Genomic DNA, 23,551 nt, shown 5'->3' on the forward strand with positions numbered 1-23,551 from the left:
TGCAGTCTGTGAGCCCTCAGGAGAGCAGGCCTAAGCCGGCAGTTGGACATCCTTAGTGCTGCCACGGAGGCGGGAGAGGCTCCTGCCACCGCCACTGCACTCACCAGCCATGAGCCAGGCTTCTGGCTGAGCAGTGCTCCCTCTGTGGGAGCGCACTGACCACCGGGGGGCAGCTCTTGCATTGAGCATCTGCCCCCTGGTGGTCAATGCGCGTCATAGTGACCAGTCGTTCCAACATTCGTTCAATTTGCATAGTAGCCTTTTATTATATAGGATAATCCTTTCATGCGTAGTAAAAAGCGAGACAAGTGCCCATTTAACTGATCTAACTCAGTCTTTATAATGCATAAGAAAGTCATGCACCAAGTGGCCTTTGTTATATTTTTACCTCATTTCTAATTTTTTCCCCCTTGCTCACTTCTGGACTATGTCAGGCATTCTTCTACCTCAGAGCTTATTTACTTGTTATCTCTCTGCCTGAAACTTCTCAGAGTTAAGCATGTGGCTTGCTCCCTCACCTCCTCTTTGTTCAAGGATAACCTATTAGTATCTCTCCAACTAGGTTGGAAACTTGGTTACTTGAGATTTTTGTCTGTTTCGTTTTTGTTCAACAGTGCATCCCCAGAAACTAAAATAGTGCCTGGTAAATAGCAGGCACTCAAAAAAGTAAAAAATATTTTGGTTGGATAACTGCGTATTTGAAAGCATAGGCTCTGAAGTCATAATGCTTGAGTTAAAAATATCAGTTTTCTCCTCTTATTAGTTATATAACCTTGGGGAAGCTCATTAACTTCTCTGTGCCCCAGTTTCCTCCTCAATAAAATAGGAAATAATAGGAATAGTACTTATCTTATAGGAAGTTCTAAGGATTAGTTAATACATGTAAAGTACTTTGAGCAGTGTCCATGAATAGCAAGTACAAAATAAACATTACCTAGCTACTGTTATTACTACTTTAATTACTTCTTGAGCTAAATTTTTAAATCACCTACCCATGTTTAAGTTTTAAACAATTTTTTAAAATTTCTTACACTTTTGCTTTACATAAATTCCAATGGTTTTACATCCAAATCTGGTGTTTTCATAGTTGTTCAAGAATAGATACAAACCAATGTATAAACCTACTAGAAAAAAAAAATAGACCAAATACATGCATGCATATGAAGATAACACAAGAAGTGGCAGAGTAGTTACGTAAAGGTAGTTATCTAAGTAATGGAAAAAGAAAAACACAAAAACTGTATGATCCAAAAGATTTTCTTTTCACTATGATAAAAATAGTGAAATATGTATATAACATAAAGTGAATGTATATAACGTAAAGTGAATATACAAATGAACATGAATTTAAAAACACCTAATTTTTTGCTTTTACTAAAAGGATAATATTAAGACAATTTTAAAATCTGAATAAGATATAGAAGTTAGATAATAGCTCTATATCAATGCCAACTTCCTGAATTTTAAAATTCTATTGCAATCAATATACTTGATTTGAGGAAATACACACTGAAATATTTAGAGGCAAAGGAACATTATGTCTGTACGTTGTTCAAACAATCCACACAAAAATTATATGTGTGTGTAGTAAGACAAGATGAGAATAAAACAAATGTAAACAAATATTAACATTTGGATAACCTGGATAAAGAATATAAAGGAATGCTTTGTTATCACTCTTGTAACTTTTCACTAAGTCTAAAATTATTTCAATACAGAAACTTCTTTAAAAAAAGATCTGGCCTCAAAATTAGATTTGACAAATATCAGCATCCCCAAGTCACAGATGAAGAGACTAAAGTGTCTAAATGATCATAATAATTAATTAGAAAAGAGGTGAAGCTACAGTGTATTTTACTTAAACCTGTGGTTAACTTTCCACAGAAAAGTATAAGGTTTCAACACAATGATGAGCAATTCATCAATGGATTACTTTCTTATCCCTGAGAAAAACAATACCCTGATTATTCCTAATTTCCTCAAGGTCTGATGTTATCATTACTAGTATGTTAAAAATATTTTTTTTTTGAGGAGAAACCAAGATGGCGGCATAGGTAAACACCTGAAATTGCTGCCTCGCACAACCACTTCAAAACTACAACTAAAAGACAAAACGGACATCATCCAGAACTACAGAAAGGCTGGCTGACTGGAAATTCTACAACTAGAAGAAAAGAGAAAAGCACACTGAGACTCAGACGAGGTGCGGAAGTAAAGTGCAGAGGTACGGAGGCGCGTGCGCAGGAAGGGCTGGCAACTCGGGAAGGAGACAGAAGCTCAGGCCTGCTCTGAACTCCAGTTCCGGGCGAGACTCTGGGGACCCAGACTCATACGGGGAGACTGGACTGTCTGGCATTGGGCGGAACTCGAGGGCGGCTTTCTCTCAGAGGTGCTTACAGCAATTACCAAGGGACACTGAGACCCGGGGGCCTCTTAAGGCAGGGCTGAGGATCAGCCATAGCTGTTTGCTCCAGCCTGTTAATTCCCTGAGACCCCGCCCCACCCAAGCTGTTCGCAGAGGCTTTTACATATGAATGGCCTGGCCCTTTGCAATCTAAAATTACCTAACAAACTGCAGCTGGGTCAGAGACCCAGAACATTCAAAAGAAGGCCCAAGGCCCCACAGCAGCTCGCAGTGCTTCCCAGCTGGGCCTCATCTGGGCATCTCAAAACCCCAAACAAAGGAGAAGAATCTGCAGATTTCTCCATAGCTCCTCCTGGGTGGCCTCAGGCAGAGGCTAAATTAGCACCTTCTTAGAGATCCAAGGGCCAGTGTACCCAGTGGTCAGAATGGGATCATCCAGATTACAACTCCTCAGATCCATAAGGGACACACTCAGGGGGCAGACTCAGTGAGCACCAAAGCCCCACTGAAGCAAGTCTTGCCTCATAAGGGTGTCTCCTGCACAGAAGTTCTCCCATCGTAGACACAGCTGATTCTCACAGCCAATTGGCCTGGAGGCCAATTTCTCCCAGTGATACCAACAACAATCAAGGCTTAACTACAACAAGACTGTGCACACAGCCCACAAAGGGGTGCACCAAGAGTGTCCACCTCAGGTAACTGGGGAGGCTGAACCACTGGGCCCTATAGGACACCTAGCACACAAAGCCACTCTATCAACACAGGGAAGCAGCCAAAATGTGAAGACAAAGAAACAGTTCACAAATGAAAGAAATGGAGGAAAGCAAACGACTGGATATAGAGTCCAAAACCATGGTTATAAGGTTTTTCAACTATTTTCTAGAAACCGCCGATACATTTATTGAGTCCATCGAGGATCTGAAAAAGGACCAACTAGGAATTAAGCATACACTGACTGAAATAAAGAATAATATACAAAGATCCAACAGCAGACTAGAGGATCGCAAGAATCAAGTCAAAGATTTGAAATACAAAGAAGCAAAAAACGCCCAACTGGAAAAGAAAAAAGAATCCAAAAATATGAAGATATTGTAAGGAGCCTCCGGGACAACTTCAAGTGTACCAACATCAGAATTATGGGGGTGCCAGAAGAAGAGAGAGAGCAAGATATTGAAAACCTATTTGAAGAAATAATGACAGAAAACTTCCCCCACCTGGTGAAAGAAAGTCTTATAAGTCCAGGAAGCGCAGAGAACCCCACACAAAAGGAATCCAAAGAGGACCACAACAAGACACATCATAATTAAAATGCCAAGAGCAAAAGACAAAGAGAGAATATTAAAAGCAGCAAGAGAAAAACAGTTAGTTACCTACAAGGGAGCACCCATACGATTGTCAGCTGATTTCTCAACAGAAACTATGCAGGCCAGAAGGGAGTGGCAAGACATATTCAAAGTGATGAATAGCAAGAACCTACAACCAAGATTACTCTACCCAGCAAAGCTATCATTCAGAATTGAAGGTCAGATAAAGAGCTTCACAGATAAGAAAAAGCTAAAGGAGTTCATCACCCCAAACCAGTATTATATGAAATGCTGAAGGCTATTCTTTTTTTTTTTTTTTTTAAGCTGGGGAAAGCACGAACGCAGTCCCCCACTAACACAAATTATGCAGTCGAGTTTCCCACATTTGGAGAAATAGCAGGGGTCAGCTCATCCGGAGTGCAATGGATAAGCCTCACCCTGGGAAAACCACCTTTCATGATCATGGTATCTCCCCTGCCAGGTAAGTATTGGAAGAAGAGGAAGAAGAAGAAAAAGGTAAAGATAAAAATTATGAACAACAAATACATATCTATCAACAAGTGAATCTAAAAATCAAGTGAATAAAAAATCTGAAGAACAGAATAAACTGGTGAATATAATAGAATCAGGGGCATAGAAAGGGAGTAAACTGACAATTCTTGGGGGTAAAGAGGTGTGGGGGGTGCAGGAAGAGACTGGACAAAAATCGTACACCTATGGATGAGGACAGTTGCGGGGGAGGGGTAAGGGCAGAGGGTGGGGTGGGAACCGGGTGGAGGGGAGCTATGGGGTGAAAAAAGAGGAACAACTGTAATAATCTGAACAATAAAGATTAAAAAAAATTTTTTTAACTCATCACTGATGAGTAAATAAATAGCTGATTATGCATCAGACCTATTCAAGTCCTAATCAAAGTCACAGCAGTCTATATGACAGGACATTACAGTAAACCAATCTGATTTTACAACTCAAATGATTATATTCAGAGTACCACTAAAACATATTTTTAAGCATATAATTTACCTGAGAACTGCCACTGAAACCTGGAGGTTGGCTGTATTCTGTGGAATCAATAATACTACTGCAAAGTGAAGAGAAAAAAATGTGATTTCAGTGTTTATATTATTTTATCAAGAGAAAAAGCAAAACTAAAATATGTGAATCCAATATTTATAATTTCTAAGCAAATAAAATATTTATTGCCAATAATTTAATTAGACTAAGCAAACAAAAAAAATCAGCAAATATTTAAACAAGTTATCCCTTTACCCCACCACCTTAAACATGCACACCATAAAGGAATATCAAAAAAATAATAATCAGAGGACAGGTACATACATAGATGTATTTGCTTCAATTTCGTTTTCAAATATGTTAATAAGTTGTTTGAAACCCCACTTACCGAATAGTATTGGGAAAAGAGCACAAGCATGCGATCAAAAATGATGGTAAACAGATACTGCTATGCACTAAAGAGCTATGTGTCCTTGGACAAGTACTTTAAAACCACTCAGTTTTGCCCAATGGCGTGGCTCAGTGGTTGAGTGTTCACCTGTGTGGATCAGGTCACTGTTCCATTCCTGGTCAGGGCACATGCCTGGGTTGCAGGCTCGATCCCTAGTGTGGGGCATGCACAAGGCAGCCAATTGATGATTAGCTCTCATTATTTATGTTTCTATCTCTCTCTCCCTCTTGCTTCCTCTCTGAAATCAATAAAAATATATTTAAAAAATAAACAAATAAAACCACTCAGTTACCTATATACAAAGTGAGAAGAGTGGGAACTAACTTCTCTTTATAATATCTATAGTCCCTTCCAGGTTCAAAATGTTCTGATAATCATCTCACATAAAAGAAAGCTATCAAAAGAATAAAATAAATGGTAAAATACCAATAATCTCTTTCATACCCAAAACCTATACACCAGTTTTCTCTGCTCTGGTCAAACATAATTTGCTTTCTGCATTGGTTCTTTACATTTGGTTATATGGTCTGTGCATTCTCCTACTTAACCCAAGAAAAACCTCTATAAGTCCAGACTATCTTCCCATTTCTATCTTATCATTCATTACTTTCACTGCCTTCTTATCTTTAAACAAAATAAATTAGCCTATGAAAACTATTAGAACCCGAAAATGGCACAACATATATACCAGCCATCATAAACCAACAGTTATTTACATTTTAAAAACTTTTCTTCCTTATTTCTACTATAAAAATATTTACATTCTTATCTACTCTAATAAATTTAAGCAATTAAGAGTATTAAAATGGTCCTCTCTGCACAAATACACATAATCATTATTTTAGGTTAGTACTCAAATAACCTCAAAGGTTATAACATAAGAGGCACTCTTAAGAGCACAAAGTGGATTTGAATTTCATCCCATAGTAGCTAAATGACTCTGGGTAAGTTACTAATGTTAATTTGGTCTCTAGTTTCTCCATCTATTAAATGAGGAAGATACTTCAGAAAGATATGAGATTTAAATAAGTATGTTAAGTTCTCAGTACAATACCAAAAAGTGGTAAAAATTCAATTAATTTTACCTTCTAGTAATAAAATTAGTCAATAACATTGAACCTCACATTTAAAAAAATATAATAAATCTTATGGAACTGTCCTTACAGTAGTCTTTTTCAAAAGCAACACGTATTACTAGATCTTAATTCATTGTGTTCTTAACTGTTTCTATAGAAAGACTTAATTATATAAGAAACAGCCTTCAAAGCTCTTACACTAAAAATTAAAGAATTGACACATAATGGGTTATCTCAAAATGGGTTTCTTTTGATGAAATATAACCAATGCTCACCTTCCTTGCAAAGAGTATGACAAGATCACATGCTATTTTCAGTATACTCCATCCAGGGCTAATAGGGCTAAAAATAAGGATATGCCAGGCATTCAAAAATATCTTACTTTTACTAATAAAATCCATTCCCCTAGCATTTGTATAAACATTAGTAAAATCATGTAGCTGTGTATTTAGAGGTCAATAGAACAGAGCAATTTCTAGATGTGATTTTTTATGGCGTTATAATTCAGATTTCTTTGACCACAAGTCTGAACAATGATATTGACATATTAGTGTGTATGAAAAATATTCATCTGACACAGACAACAGTATGGTGATTACTAGAGGGACAAGGGAGGTGAGGGCAGGTAGAAGAGAGTAAGCAGGGGATAAACAGTGACAGATTTGACTTGGAGTGGTGAACACAATATACAAATGATGTACTATAGAATTGTACACTTGAAACCTATATAATTTTATTAACCAATGTCACCCCAATAAATTCAATTATAAAATACTCATTAATTTGCTGAAGATATTGACATTACAAGTTTTAAATGGTACTTTAGTACTAATATCTGCAGTTTGAAATTTATTTTTATATCAAGTTTTACTTTTATTCACTAAGAAAAAATTATTATTGCATACATTGTGACAGAAGAAATCTGAAAAATAAAACCTAATTATGCCCTTTTTTTAATCCTCTCCCGACGACATGTTTATTGAAATATGGCCTATTCACACCTCAAAATTCAGAATTGGAAGGATTTGTCAATAGCTTTATTGAGCTGTGACAATTCCAGTTTATAACAAGAACCTAAAGGAGTTTTTTAAAAGTCCTGAAATGCCTATTAATCAAATATGATTACTAAAGTTTTTAGCTAAAGTCATTTTGATTATTTTAACTCTTGGAAGTGAAAGTCTATTTACACCAAATTTTAAGCAGAATAACTGATTTGCCAGCATAATTTATTTTCCATCCTACAGCTGTGGAACTATGATAGCAGGGTTCTAGGTCTGTCATATTCACAACTGTATTCCCAGTGCCTAAAACAGTGTTTTATACATGTATGATACAATCCCAAAACTGGCTGAGTGACTAAGAATAAATTCTTCAAATATTCTAAAGAAAATTGTACTATTTCAAAATGGTTTTCATAACTTGCTATATATGTCTATTACCTATAAATTTAATGAGAAATTACAGATGTAGGAAGAGTAACCTCTCTATTATTGCCAAGGAAGTTTGATTTCTGTTTTGTGTTTATTTTTGTTTTAGTTCAAGTTAAAATTTCTGTAAGATTCTTGAATGATCCTCCTTCACCTATGACAAGTTCAACTTCTTTGCATAGTATAGGGTTAGAGTTAAGGTGAATATCCCATGTACTCCCAACCATAAAACAATCAACTGGTTTTACTACTTCTCCCACACAATCAACTTCATTAAAATACAGCAAAACATGCCCTAGCTGGTTTGGCTCAATGGATAGTCAGCCTGCGGACTGAAGGGTCCTGAGTTTGATTCCCATCAAAGGCACATGTCCAGGGTTGTAGGCTCGATCCCCAGTAGGGGGCGTGCAGGAGGCAGCCAATCAACGATTCTCTCTCATCACTGATGTTTCCCTTCCTCTCTGAAATCAATAAAAATATTTTTTTAAAAAATACAGCAAAACATCATTTGTGTTCAAAAGTCCTCCATGCAGGTATAGCAGATATTTCTTAAGATATGTTTATAATCACCTAACATTGGGGAGAAGCTAGTTAAGAGATGATTCCATGACGCTTCTATGCAAAAGGAATAGTATATGTAAAGGTAACCTAATATCCTGTTTTGGGCCCTAGCCGGTTTGGCTCAGAGGATAGAGCATCAGCCTGTGGACTGAAGGGTCCTGGGTTTGATTCTGGTCAAGGGCACATGTTCAGGTTTTGGATTCGATCCCCAGTATGGGGGTGTCCAAGAGGCAGCCAATCAATGATTCTCTCACATCACTGATGTTTCTATCTCTCTCTCCCTCTCCCTTCTTCTCTGAAATCAATAAAAATATTTTTTTTTAAATCCTGTTTTGGGAATTAAATTAAATTCTAACCCATAAAAATAGTAGGCAGAGTACAGGTGAGTGTAAAAGACCATGCAACAGAGCTGGATCTAAACCAATTTACATATAATGAAAAGCCACTAAAGAATTTTAAGCAGAAAAGAAACATAATCAGATTTCTGGCAATATGCTTTGGGGGATAGTTAAAAACCATTGTTGGACTCCATGTGATATTGAGTCTAAACCAGTGGTCGGCAAACTAATTAGTCAACAGAGCCAAATATCAACAGTACAACGATTGAAATTTCTTTAGAGAGCCGAAAACCGACTTCTGCGCATGGGCTACTAAGTTTCAATCACACTGTACTCAATCACACTGTACGTGCGCGCCTGCACGTGGTATTTTGTGGAAGAGCCACTCTCCAGGAGCCAAAGAGCCGCTTGTGGCTCGAGAGCCGCAGTTTGCCGACCACTGGTCTAAACAAGGCAGCAGGAAGAGAATTGACTGGATATGGCAATTACAGCTGATCACAGCATATAGAAGACAAAATCCTGGGGGTAGGAGGTACAATATTTGTCTTTCTCTTTTTTTTTTTCCATTTAAATATATAATCTAATTACAAACTCAGAATCTATGATATAGAGAATTCAATGACCTGACATAAAAAGAAGATCTTTAGTACAGAAATAAAAGAATCTACAAACAGGCTTTTAAAATAATAAGCCTGCTTAAAAGAAATCAAAACACTACATTGAGGAATAAAAATTAAAACTCTCTGGCAAACAATAAAGCTAATAATTATGAGGGAAAGTTATAATTGCAATTACAGACTATTTCTTAAAAATAAGGAAAAATCAAATATTGATAGTATAACAAGACATTCTTCTCAGCATGTTCAATTTCACATCCCAAACTTAAGGGTCATTTTCCAAGAGTATTTAAGAGCAACATCATTTTTTCCAAATGCCTCTCACAAACTCTGAGGAATATTCAAACTACTTGTTTTAATAAAATGTCAAAACACTCTTTTGAAGAAAATATCATGTTTTGACTATTTTCCCTTCTTCAACTGTTCACCAGTCTAAGTCTGCCAGAATCTCTTTTGATGATAGCTTTAAATACTAGTTTACAAATTTCCCAACGTTTTCATAGATTTAATGAAAGCCCTATATCTTTTATAAGATATGCTACTTTATTTTACAATACAACCACTTCTCATCTCTTCTACCGTTAAAATCCTAATCCCAGCCATCATCTCCTCTCCTCGGACTGTTGCGATGCTTCCTAACTTTCCTCCGACTTCCAATGGCAGGGGACTGAAAGGGACATAACTTTTCTCTATCCTCCACATGGAAACCTCAGTACACATTTTAAAATCTAAATCACATCCTGCTCAAAACTCTCCCATGACTTTCAATCATATTTACACTTCATCATTTGTCACCTTAAATGTCAGCTCTTTGAAGAAGTTTGACTTTCCAAACTAAAACAGAACCTCTGCAAATCCCTAGTATGCCTAATTTTACCTCCTGAGGTTCTACTTACACATTACCTACTACTTCTACATTATAAATTTGCTTATTTAGTATCTTCCCCAACCTCCACACATATACTCCCCCAAAAGCTAAATACCATAAGGGGGGATTTTGCCAACTAGATTCAACATGTAACAGTGTCAAGCACATCAGAAGCACTGAATAAATAGAGCAGTTACACGAGTATAATATTATCTTGTCAGACGTTAATAAAAGCCATCAGCGAAAGACTGAGTAACAAAGACCTGAACACAATAGACATAAAGACATGCTACTATTAGAGGGAGAGGGTTATGATAATGGGAACTATCAGTTTATTAGTGAATATTTTGTGATATGACAACTTTTGCCTTCCTGCATGTACTCACACAATAAATATTCCATGGACAAAGATCCCATGTATATTAGAAAGTGAAAGCTAAGTTTAAAAATAACAGAGACTGAGTCATTCCCAACAGTTTTAAATAAGTTTGGAGAAAAACAATCTGAATTACATAGCTAAAGTGACCCCCTAAATAACTAGAATTCACAAGGATCTCCATAAAATGGTTAATGGAGAAAATAGCAAACATCTCAGGAATGCCCTTTAACTAGAACATCCTCTGTACCCCTTGCCCTACATATCATACCAAACTAGACCTACAATAGCTTTCCTAAATTGACAGGTTCTGAAGGCTCATATAATCTTTTATGTTGGCATTAGATTGCATGATAATCCGTGTTATCCTAAAACTCTTTGTCTAAAAAGTTTCCATTGGCCTTGGCCTATGTGCCTCAGTGGGTTGGGCATACATAAAAGGTTGCAGGTTCAAGTCCCAGTCAGGGCACATGCCCAGGTGGCAGGCTCATTGTCTCCACCTCTCTTTATTCTTTCCTTTCTCTCTAAAAAATAAAAATGTCTTTAAAATAAAATAAAAAGCTTCTATTGGACCATTATCTAAATGGAGCAAGTTGAAAATTGCTCTTACTTTTAGTATTTCAAGCAAAAAGTTTAGGTCATAATTATTTCATCAACTAGAATTTTAAAAGGAACCACAGATAGTACCTCACAAATAGTAAATGAGGCCAGCCACTCAAAAACCTAGGGAAATGGTTGCAAGCTAGACAAATATAAGCTCTGCTCTAACAGAGTATATAGAAAAGAATACTTAATTAACTTAATAACAGGGAGTTATGAGAAGATGCCACGGAGATCTAAACTCACCAATCTATCTAATGCACTCATTTTCAATCTGGGGAAGAGATCTACCCAAGAAAATTCAATAAGTTATGGGAAAAGCTTAAGGTTTGACTTTATTCCAAAATATTTAAAATTACCATTATTTTACGAAATCCACCAAACCTTTAATCCAACAGTAAATTCGTAATATAACAATAGTCTACTCGGTGACTGTACCTGGCATGAAAATTCAAAGCATTAAAGAAACAGGTGGGGCCGAAACCGGTTTGGCTCAGTGGATAGAGCGTCGGCCTGCGGACTCAAGGGTCCCAGATTCGATTCCGGTCAAGGGCATGTACCTTGGTTGCGGGCACATCCCCAGTAGGGGGTGTGCAAGAGGCAGCTGATCCATGTTTCTCTCTCATCGATGTTTCTAACTCTCTATCCCTCTCTCTTCCTCTCTGTAAAAAATCAATAAAATATATATTTTTTAAAAAAATTAAAAAAAATAAAATAAAAGCAACAGGTGGGTAATCTGAATCTCATTTCTAGATCATGACCAAAAGTAATTTCTCTGGGATTTTGTACATTACATGGAAAAGACTTCCAAGGACCAGTACCATATGTGCATTTTGTAACATAAATCCTATGCAATTACAAGCTTGAAGTTTTATACCTGTGTGACGGAGAAGGAGCTTCAAATTGAGGCACTGTGCTATCCTCACTGACAGGAGAGTATAAGCCACTCATTTCCTGAAAGCATAATTATTTGAATTATAGTAGGTAATCCAAACGTAAGATGTAAAAATCAAAATCAAAATCAGATATGATATTATATTATTTTCCAACCCCAGGTTTTTATCAGCCACTTTTTATATTAACATCCAACTTTCTCAAGGCTTCCTCTCCACAGAGTGCTAAAGCAAGAATATCCTAAAAAGTTAAGAGATAAGCCTTTTCTATGATACACATTCTTAAAAAACTAGATTCTCTTTAATAAATATTACTTACCACTAATAAAGCCACCAAATGCAAAAAAAGGACAAATGTAAATATAGTTGGCCCTTGAACAACATGGGGGTTAGGGGCACCAACCCTCAAGCACCCTATATAATTGCTATAACTTTTGACTCCTTAAAAATGTCACTAATAATAGCCTACTAGTGACCAGAAGCCTGATTCTTAACATGAACATTTAACACATATTTTGTGTATTATGTGTATTATATACTGTAGTCTTATAATAAAGTAAGCTAGAGAAAAGAAACTGTTATTAAGAAAATCACAAAGAAGAGAAAATACATTTATAGTATTTATTGAAAAGAAAACCCTACATATGAGTGAATCTGCGCTGTTCAAATCTGTATTCAAGAGTCAACAGTATTTTAAATGAGATATACAGTATATTATGTGAACAGTGAACTGGCTAACCACTGATCCAGGTGAGTACCTACAGATAACTTTAAGATAAATATGCCATAAACAATGGACGCAAAACTCTGGGGGGGGAGGGCATGTGTGGGTATGGGGTGGGGGGGTAATAGTAAGATATGTACACATATAATACCTCAATAAAAATATTAAAAAAAAAAAAAAAAAAGATAAATATGCCAGTATGGTAACTGGATCATTAGGTTCAATTCTCTGATGTACAAAACAACAGAATATGTCAGTCTCTTCTTTAAAAATATCCCCTGCAAACATTAAAAAAAGTAACACTTCTCTTGACTCAATTTAGCTTTGTTTAATAAAGACTTAAACTCTTAAGTTTTATCATTAACCCAGAAGAAAAGGACCCCTAATCAAATATTATTGCATAAATTATGCCTCTGAATCATATCAACCTAGCTTCCTTTTTATGTCCTATATTTTGATTCATGGAAATATAGCAAATTTTAAAATGCCACTAAAGATCCAGAGTCAAGCAGAATTTTTTCTGACTGATCCAAACTCAGTTCAATCATATAGCCAAGCAAGGGACATCAATATAGGTTAAGAATGCGCATGGACACTGAAATTCCACAATAGTACAACTCAAGGTCAATTAACATGTATCAGCAAAAGAAAAGTATAACATCTGTGAATAATTAAAAACATATAGTACACTTAAATATAGCTAAAGATAATGAGCCTCTCAGAGATCCTCCCATGGATTTCTATAAGTAAACTATCATACTACAAATTCTTAGATTACTGGTAATGTATTCTCATATCTTTTTTTAAATTAACGCTAGTCCTAGATAGACACAGTAAATATATCTAAAAAATATTTACTTAGTAAAAGGATGGAATTGTGACATCTTTTAATATTAATAATTGAGGGTTTTGTGGGAGTTGATTTAAATTAATATGAAGGCACACAATAAAGTTGAATAATTTTTTTCAACCTGCCCCAAAATACAGTAATAAAAAGCAGTGAAAACAAATTTAGAATACATTTATCATAAAAAAGTGATGCTTTTTCAATAGAAAATGCACTTTCAATTAAAATTAAAGTAACATCTAACTATTACTTTTTATATAATGAAGCCCCAATCCCATAAATTTAATGCAGCAATTTAAAGGAAAATTGACAATTTCATGAAATTGAAAAATTGCCAGAGAAATTCTTGATATCTTACTTCCACTCTTTTAATATCCTCTTCCAAAACACTTAGCTCCTTCTGGATCTGTTCCAGTTGCTGCAGATAAAAGAGAAAAAGAAAAAGCCTAAACCAAACCATACTGACAGCACCAAGATTATACAATAACTTACATTTGAAAAATGATTTCTAGAAAAGTAGGCACTATTGGTAAATTGTAGGGATGAAAACAAACACACAAAAAGAACTGGAAGTGTTATGTTAAAATGTAAATGAAGAGACATAATACATAAGAAAACACAATGTACTTTTTAAATGTAAGAATTGACTTTGTAATAAAAAGATAAACGACAACACGACTTACTAAAAATATAAGACATCCAAAGAACCTCATTTCAATGTCAGCAATTAATGTCAGCATGTCACTTGTTAACCCATTTCAAAAATAAAAATTAGCCTAACAGAGCAATCCAAAAGCAATCACAAGGTAGCATTTTAACATTTCCTTCTTAAAAGCTTTTTAAAGACATAGTTAAGATGTCTTACCTTTGCTATCCAGCCTATTGCTTCATAAGCTTTTCCCATGCCATTTAAATGCAAATATTTTAATTGATGAATCACATTCAATACATTTAACCATTCCCCTCTCACCAGGTTTTTATTGCAAGCTATCCTAAGTATCTGAAACTTGAGTCTGAATGTCAAGTTTTAGTAAGAAATTATTTAAAATGAAGTTATTAGAAAATAAAGAGTAGGCAATTCTTCACTATATAAAACAAAGCTGCCTTCCAGAAAAACAACACGTTTCAAATTCTATTACCAATGTATAAGTTGCTGTCTTATTCTTAATTCAGCAAGTGGCAGAATTATGGGGAAGTTATGTTCAAATCAAGACAGCCTTCTTGCTCCAGAATTTATGCTGTTAACCACTATACTATACGACTTCTTGAAAGCAGTACCTTATTATTTAACTTTTACTTCTTTAATGTCTGGTAAGGTTAAACAGTCTTTTAAGGTTTATTAATATTAGGACCAGTCTCTTCTGTGATAATACATACATAGTTGCTCATATAATTGATAACTTATTATTCAAATATTTACCAATGCTAAGCATTTTGCTAAGCCCTGGGAAGAACAGTATTTAGAAACTATGGCCCTTGCCCTCATAGAACTGTCTAGGGGAGATAGCAAACAAGTAACCAATAGTTATGTCACAGTAAGCATGAGGAGGATGGTATGCACACAATTAAGGGAACATAGGTTGCTCCTAACCTAGATGGAAAACTCAGGGGCAGGAGGGGACAGGTAACTGGATAACTGAAAGTACATCTGAAATTAAATGGAAGGCTGAGCCTTGAAGGACTAATATAATTTTCCCAGGTAGAGAACAGTGGGGAAATACAGAATAAGCAGTGTAAATAATAATACATACAAAATCTATGAGAACAAAAGCTCTGAGGAGTAATAAATCTGAAGTTACGATAATGAACAAAATCACTTAATGTCAACCAGCATAACCAGAAGAGATGAGAACAAGAACTGGATAGTAGGAACACCAATATTTAAGAGATGGGCAAAGGAAAGGGAGACCCTGCATAACTATCAAGGGCATAGTGGTAGCCACGAAACTAGAAAAGATGCATACTAGAAACTTAGAGTGGGGTGTAAAAAAAGCAATTAGCACTGTCAAATGCTTTCAACTCTTCCATCTAATAAACTTTCCTCCACCCTAAGTTTTTTTTACAATACTCCAAGACTACTTCAATCAGATGGCATTCAAAACTGAACAAACGAATACTGGTACATTTTCAGAAAATAGCTGGTTTAAAAAAGAGTAGCAGAACTTAATTTATACAAATAATAATGACATAACCACTGCACACCTATTAGACATCTAAAATCCAGAACACTGACAAAACCAAACGATGATGAAGATGTGCAGCAACAAAAACTCTCCTTTATTGTGGTAGGAATGTACAATGGTACATACAACCACTCTAAAAAACAGTTCAGCAGTTTTGTGGGGTTTTTTTTAATCAAACATACCCTTATCATATAATCTAGCAATTACACTCCTTGGTATTTACTCAAAGGAACTGAAAACTTATGACCACAGAAAAACATGTTTATAGCAGTTTTATTCATAATTGCCAATCAATACATTTTTCAGAAGGTAAATGGATAAATAGTGTTACATCCAGACAATGGACTATATTATTCAGTGCTAAGAAAAAATGAGCTGTCAAGCCTAAAAAGATATGGAAGAAAATTAATGCATATTACTACATTTTAAAAAGCAAATCCAAAAGGCTATAAACTAAGAAGAAATAAACAAAATAAAATAAAAATCTGTAAGTTGCATGATTCCAACTCTCTGATATTTTGGAAGACGCAAAACTATGGAGACAGTAAAAATCAGTGGTTATCAGGGTTTGGGAGTATAGGAAGGGATGAATAGGTAGAGTATAGCGAAATTTTGGGCAGTGCAAATACTCCTGTATGACATTATAATGATACATATATGAAATTATACACTTTAAATCCACATAATGTATAAAACCAAGAATAAACCCTAAAGTAAACTATGGGCTTTGTGTGATTATGATGAGTAAGTGTAGGTTCTTGAACAAATGTTCCCTCTGGTGAGGAATGTCGATGATGAGGAGGCTATGCATATGTGAGTGCAAAAGGTATATGGGAAATCTCTGTACTTTCCTCTCAATTTGCTGTGAAAAAAAACAAAGTTTAAAACTGCTCTAAAAAATCAAAGTTTTTTTCTAATCATCCGAGAGATGCAAATCAAAACAATGAGGTACCATCTCACACCTGTCAGAATGGCTATCATTAACAAATCAACAAAGGACAAGTGCTGGTGAGGATGTGGTGAAAAAGGAACCCTCATGCACTGCTGGTGGGAATGCAGACTGGTGCAGCCACTATGGAAAATAGTATGGAGTTTCCTCAAAAAGTTAAAAATTGAACTCCCATTTGACCCGGTAATCCCACTTCTAGGACTATATCCCAAGAAATCAGAAACACCAATCAGAAAGGACATATGCACCCCTATGTTCATAGCAGCACAACTTACAATAGCTAAGATTTGGAAACAGCCTAAGTGCCCATTAGCAGATGAGTGGATTAAAAAACTGTGGTACATCTACACAACGGAATACTATCTTATATAATAAAAGGCTAATATGAAAATTATCCCTTTGGGAGTTCGACCTACCAGGAGTTTGACCATTGGCTTTGACATGTGCTGACCACCAGGGGGCAGCATGGAATGAAGGAATGCCCCGGCCAGCAACCAGCAGCCAGGGGAAGGAAGGCCCGGGCTGGCCCTGATTGCCGGCCACGCCTAGAGACCCTACCTGTGCATGAATTTCGTGCACTGGGCCTCTAGTGCTGCTATAAAAAAGAAGGAACTTTTACCATTTGCAACAGCATGGATGGAACTGGAGAACATTATGCTAAGCGAAATAAGTCAGTCGGAGAAAGATAAGTATCACATGATCTCATGCATACGTGGGATATAATGATCAACATAAACTGATGAACAAAAATGGATCCAGAGACAAGGTGGCACTGAGCAGACCGTCCAACCTCGGGGAGTAGGTAGGAGAGGGGGGGATTAGAGATCAACCAAAAGACTTGTATGCATGCATATTAGCATGACCAATGGACATAGACACTGGGGCGATCGGGGCTCACCCTCGGGGGTAGGAGTGGTGGGGTGGAGGGGTTAGTCGGGGAAGAAAGGAGTCATGTAATACTTTAAACAATAAAAAAACACACAAAGTTTTTGAACAGATACACACACACAAACTCAAAATAGAGTTACCACCAAAAGCAAAGCTAATTTAGTCATATGAAGTGAAAATTAATAATACCTATGTTCTATAATGGCAGGCTTGACTCAGCCCTTCCACAGAAACTTTTTTTAGGTTGAGAAGAAATGTAGTATAAGCAAGAACCCGCCACCACCCCCCGCCCCCCCAAAAAAAAAATTGGACCATAGGGGGCAATTAAGATTCCTTACTTAAAAGCAAATGTAAGTAGACATCAATACCAGTAGACTGTGATAAGTTAGACTGTACAATGTAATACTTAGAGTAACCCCTAAAAAACACCTAAGATAGTGGTTGAGTGTTGACATATGAATCAGGTCACGATTCAATTCCTGGTCAAGGCACACGCCTGGGTTGTAGGCTTGATCCCCAGCGGGGGCCAGGCAGGAGGCAGCCAATCAATGATTCTCTCTCATCACTGATGTTTCTATCTCTTCCTCTCCCTTTCTCTCTGAAATCAATAAAAATATTTTTTAAATAAAAACATCCAAGTAGCTCAGACCAGTATGGGTCAGTGACTAAGCATCAACCCATGAACTAAGAGGTCACAGTTCAATTCCCAGTCAGGGCACATGCCCAGGTTGTGAGCTCGATCCCCAGTAGGGGGTGTGCAGGAGACATCCAATGGATGATTCTCTTTCATTGATGTTTCTCTCCTCTCTCTCTGAAATCAATAAAAACCTATTTTTTAAAACAATAACTAAAAACATACAAGTAACCCATAAGGATAAAAACAAGAAAAATAAACAACAACAACAAAAAACAGAAAAAAGAAACAAGTCTGGCAGAATGGACACAAACCTTTTCTGCATAAGAAACTCCCCCTATAATATGATTCAGTAATTGATGTAACAAGGAAACAAAGAATCAATAAGAATGCAGAAAATTATCACCTTATATTCAACAAACTTTACACTGCACCAAGCAATTGCAAAAAAACCCACATTATTTTGGAGCACAAAACATTTCTAAATGTAACCAACTACTAGGTGATGATGCAAATATCATATTCAAACGAATAAAACCATGTATTTTCTGACAATCCAATTATAACAGAAATCTATAACAAAAAGACAAGAAAATCTCCATGTCCAAGTAATTAAGTAATTTATTTATAAAATAACACACTGGCTTAAGAAAAACTATAATAAAAATTAGAAACTATTTCGAACTAAGGAATAACAAACAATATGTCAGACGAAAATCATTAAATTCAGCTTTTAAAAAAATTTGACCTTAAATGCTATATTAGAAAAAAGTCTGCATATGTACTACCAAGTTAACAAATTAGAAAAGGAACCCAAAAAAAAGTAGAAGGATGGAAATTATAAAGAGCATAAATTAATAAAATAGAAAGCAAAACTAAGTAGAGAACATAAAGCCAAAACTTGGTTTTTAAATAAGACTCAAAACTGATACATCCCTGGCAAGAACTAATCAAGACAAAAAAGAGGGAAAGACAGCACTAATCAGCAGTCAGGAATGAAGGACATCACTAAAAACTCTGGAGACTTTAAAATTTTAATATTGAGATATTTTATGCCAATAAATTAGAAAATTTAGATGAAATAGGTAACACCTGGAGAGAATATAACATATCAAAAGTGACATTTAAAACAAAAACCTGAATAGGTATATAACTATTCAAGCAACTGAATCAACAGTATAAAACTGCAAACGAACAGGTCCAGATAGCTTCTCCAGTAAGATCTTTAAACATTCGATCAAGATATCCTTCCTAGACTACACAAATTCTTCCAGAAAATAGTAGAGGGTTTATTCCCTAACTTGTTTGATAAAACAAACAATACTTATAGCAAAACTGGGCAAGACCAGTATAAAAATAATTATAAGACAATCCACCATGTATAGAAGATGCATGTATAGAAGATGCAAAAATCCTAAACAAAACATTACCATACCAAACAACCTATAAGAGGACATACATCATGACCAAGTTTGGTTTACATAAGGGATGCAAATAAGGTGAACAACCGTCTTGGTGGGGTTTCCTAGAATGCAGAACATTCTGTGATAAAACTATTCCTGAGCAAATCAGGACAGTTGGTCTCTTTGTGCAGTTTATTTACTTTTTAATGTTAAATCAAACTAATGATTAGAATGTACAATGAACACCCACTAATGATTAAAGAAAAAAAAAGATCCTCTTAGGAAACTGTGAATAAAAATTTACTTCCTTGAATGATAAAAAGTACCTAGGAAAAACCTATAGAAAACATCATACCTAATGGTGACACGCCGAAAGCTTTCACTTTGAGATCAGCACCAAGACTAGGGATGCCCCGCTATCACCACTTCTATTCATCATTGTACCGGATGTCCTAGCCAGCAGAGTAAGACAAGAAAAATAAATAAAAGATATAAGAATCATAAAGGAAGAAACTAAACTGTTATTTGCAGATGATGATGTGTACACAGAAAACAGAAAAGAATCTACAAACAATTAGAATTAATGAGAGTTTAATGAGGTTGCTGGATGCAAAAACATGTATGAGTAAAAATCTACTGTATTTCTACATACCAGCAACAGTAAGAAAACTGAAATTAAAGACATGGACTTCATTTACAATAGCATAAAAAATGATTGAAGAACTAAGAACAAATCTAAAATAAAGATGTATAAAAATATTACCCTGAAACATATCAAAATTTTGTAGGACATTCTTAAGGACCCAACTCTATGGAGAAAAATATCATGTTTATGGGTTAGAAGACTCAATATTGTAACGATATAGTCTCCCAGACTGATCTACAGAGTAATCCTAATAAAAAAATCACAGGTATATCACAGAAATATACCAGTTGGTTCTAAAATTTATATAGAAATACAAAGGCCCATGAATACCTGAGACATTCATAAAGAACATATGCTTACTTTAAAGTTCTAGTATTTAATACAATGTTGTTTTGCCCCTCCCCCCCGAAAAAAGACAAATAGACATATATGAAAGAAACTAGAAACAGACCCACACATACATGGACACATTATGTATGACAAAGATGGTATATCAGAGCAATGGGGAAATGATGAACTCTTTAGTTAAGAATGCTTAGACAACTGGTTATCCATATGAAAAGTTCCCTATCCCTCACATTATACACAATCAATTTCCAAGTATATTATACATCTGAATGTGAAAAATAAAGAATTAAAGCTTCAAATAGACAATATAGCAAAAATGTCTTCATGACCTCCAGAGGAAAATTATTCTTTACCTGACACAAAAGGTACTAATTATAACAGGAAAGATGAATAAATTTGACTCTAGTAAAGATAGAAACTTCTGCTCATCAAATGACATCAATTAAGACCATTAGAGGAGGAAATATTTGCTATAGGTAGGTAGGTAGATAGATAGGCAGACAGATAAGAAAGACAAAGAATTTTTATCTTATATATAAACAACAAAACATTAAGAAAATCAGAAAATATGCTAAAAGCCTTAAGCAAGTATTTCACACATACACAAAAAATGTAAATGGCCAATAAACATAGCACCAGGTGCTCAACCAAATTAGTCATCAGGAAAATGCAAATTAAAACCATAAAGAGAGCAATATATACCCCAAAGATCAGCTAAGCTGAAAAATCTATTAATACCAAGTATTGCCACAAGTTCAGTGTGATAGGAATACTCATACAATGCCCCTAGGAAGTGTAACTAAGTAACGCAAGTGCTTAGTAAAACAGTTTGTACATAACTTGACTCATCATTTCCTCTTCTACATACATCCCATACAGATATATATGCTAATATACATCTGGTTACATATATAAAATAGTAGCCTTTTGAAAATAGTCGGAAACCAAAAACTCAATAGTCCATCAGCAACAAAAATGGGGTATATTCATTTAATAGAATACAACAAAAAACAAATCAAATACAGCCATATACAACAATATGGATGAAGCTTAACATTGAGCCAAAGACGACAATAACAAAATATATCTACAGAAGTATATTTAGGTAATATAAATAAAATAGAAACATAAATAGTTAGGCATCAAAACAATAAAGAAAAACAGAAGGTGATTACCATAAATATCAGAATATTAACTCCCTAAAGGCCAAGGAGGAAGGATATAATCTGAAAAAGGGAAGAAACTTCAGGGTTCCTAGCAATAATCTATTGTTTAATCAGGATGGTGGTACATGGATGGTCACTCTACTATGATTCTTAAACTGTAAATTTGCTTAATAAACTTTCCTGTGTTTTACTTCATATAAAAACACTGAAAAATTCAATCCATTAACATTCCAAACAAACCAAAAAGAAACCAGGACTCCTCAAAACTGTCCTGTTACAGTAAATTAAACAGGTATCACAAATATCCAAAAGTACATTTAAAAATGAAATAAAAAAAATATAAAGCAACTGTTCAAATGCTAGTACAAATTTGCACAGATGAGACTGGCTTTTATATGGAAACCAAAGCCTGATGGTTCAATCTGAATATGAAGAATAACATGTTCAGTTACAAATTGGTTAAATGCTGTGGTAGACAGGCTCTAAGATAGCTTCCAAATAGCCCCACCTCTTAGTATTCATACCCTTCTAAATTCCCTCTCTTTGTGTGGGCTGGAACGAATGATTTGCTTTTAATGAACAGAAAACAGTAGTCCTCATGTTGGGATGTCACTTCCAAGATTCAGTTACAAAAAGTATGTGACTGCTGTTTTCAAAATCTCTCGTTTTCTCATGTGCTTCCAAAGGGAAGCCAGCTGCCATGTAGTAAACTATCCTATGGAGAAGCCCTTGTGGCAAGAAATTGGCATTTCTTTCCAAGAGCCAGTGAGTGAGCTTGGAATGGTTCCTATCCCAGTGGGACCTTGAGATAACTGCCATCCTGGCCAACAGTTTGTAGGTTAGTAAGAAACCCTGAGCCAAGGCACTCAGTTACACTGCACCCAGGATAGTAAATGTTTGATGTTTGAAACCATTAAATTTGAGGGTAGCTTATTACACAACAATAGATAACTAATTCAGAGGTCTAATAAATGCACAATCCCGTCTCTTCATATTTGAAAGAGTCAGTAGGGTAAAATAAGTAAAAAATGAAAATTAAAGATAGGATCCTAATACCCTAAAATACTAGGAAGATGTGACATTGGAATTAATATGTTAAATCTGAAAGGCAGATTCTACTTCTTTTTGGTATACATCAATGTCTAAACCAAGACTCATCATAACCCCAATTAAAAGTTAAGTATGGCCCTGGCCAGGTGGCTCACTCAGTTGGTTGGAGCATTGTCCTATACACCAAAAAGTTTTGGGCTCCATTCAGGTCCAGGAGGCAACCAATCAATGTTTCTCTGTTTTTCTCTCTCTCCCCACCTCTCTCTCTCTCTTCCTCTTTCTAAACATATCCTTGGGTGAAGAAGGAGGGAGAGGGAGGAGGGAGAGAGGAAAGGGAAAGGAGGGAGGGAAAAAGGAAGGAATGAATAAATAAGAAATCACAAAGTTAATTTTCAAAATCTGAATGCTAATCTTAGGAAAATAAATTCAAAAGCAGTACTTTGCCTCCTGATCATTCTGTATTTTACTTAAGTCCAGGTATAAATTATACTATAAGAGATAAGACTTCTAACAATTATATTAGTTTTGAGGATTAAATATGAACATATACTTTATAATATATGCAAAAAAATATAACCACTCACTTTATTCCATCTGCACTAAATCTTGAAGTATTATTCGACTATATTTTCTAGACTAAAGTTTATTATGATTACAAATCACTACTGTACCCAACTTCAATCATGAAGAAATTTATGAAATGTAATCTAAGTAACAGGTAAATTTTTTAAAGTATGTTAACCTAGCTCCAAATTTTCAAATGTTTAAAAGATTGTTAACCTAGCTCCTCAAAGTCCCATGTGTAATTAAACTTTAAATACTC

At 35.4% G+C, this 23,551-nt stretch overlaps 1 protein-coding gene and 1 non-coding gene across 4 annotated transcripts in view; both read right to left on the reverse strand.

Annotated features, from left to right (window-relative positions):
* COP1 (COP1 E3 ubiquitin ligase) overlaps positions 1-23,551 on the reverse strand; it is a 109,595-nt gene that overhangs the window by 61,550 nt on the left and 24,494 nt on the right. For all 3 annotated transcript variants that reach the window (XM_054711489.1, XM_028152057.2, XM_028152056.2), the window contains exons 7-9: positions 13,820-13,879; positions 11,875-11,951; positions 4,693-4,750 (exon numbers count right to left, since the gene is read on the reverse strand). In XM_054711489.1, coding sequence (XP_054567464.1) covers positions 4,693-4,750; positions 11,875-11,951; positions 13,820-13,879 — 195 coding nt within the window. The remainder of the gene's footprint in view (positions 1-4,692; positions 4,751-11,874; positions 11,952-13,819; positions 13,880-23,551) is intronic.
* On the reverse strand, positions 3,994-4,158 carry LOC114233160 (U1 spliceosomal RNA). The gene has a single exon (XR_003619302.2). It is a non-coding gene; the product is annotated as a U1 spliceosomal RNA (small nuclear RNA).

The sequence above is a fragment of the Eptesicus fuscus genome, chromosome 22, assembly GCF_027574615.1.
Source record: "Eptesicus fuscus isolate TK198812 chromosome 22, DD_ASM_mEF_20220401, whole genome shotgun sequence".
NCBI lineage: Eukaryota > Metazoa > Chordata > Mammalia > Chiroptera > Vespertilionidae > Eptesicus > Eptesicus fuscus.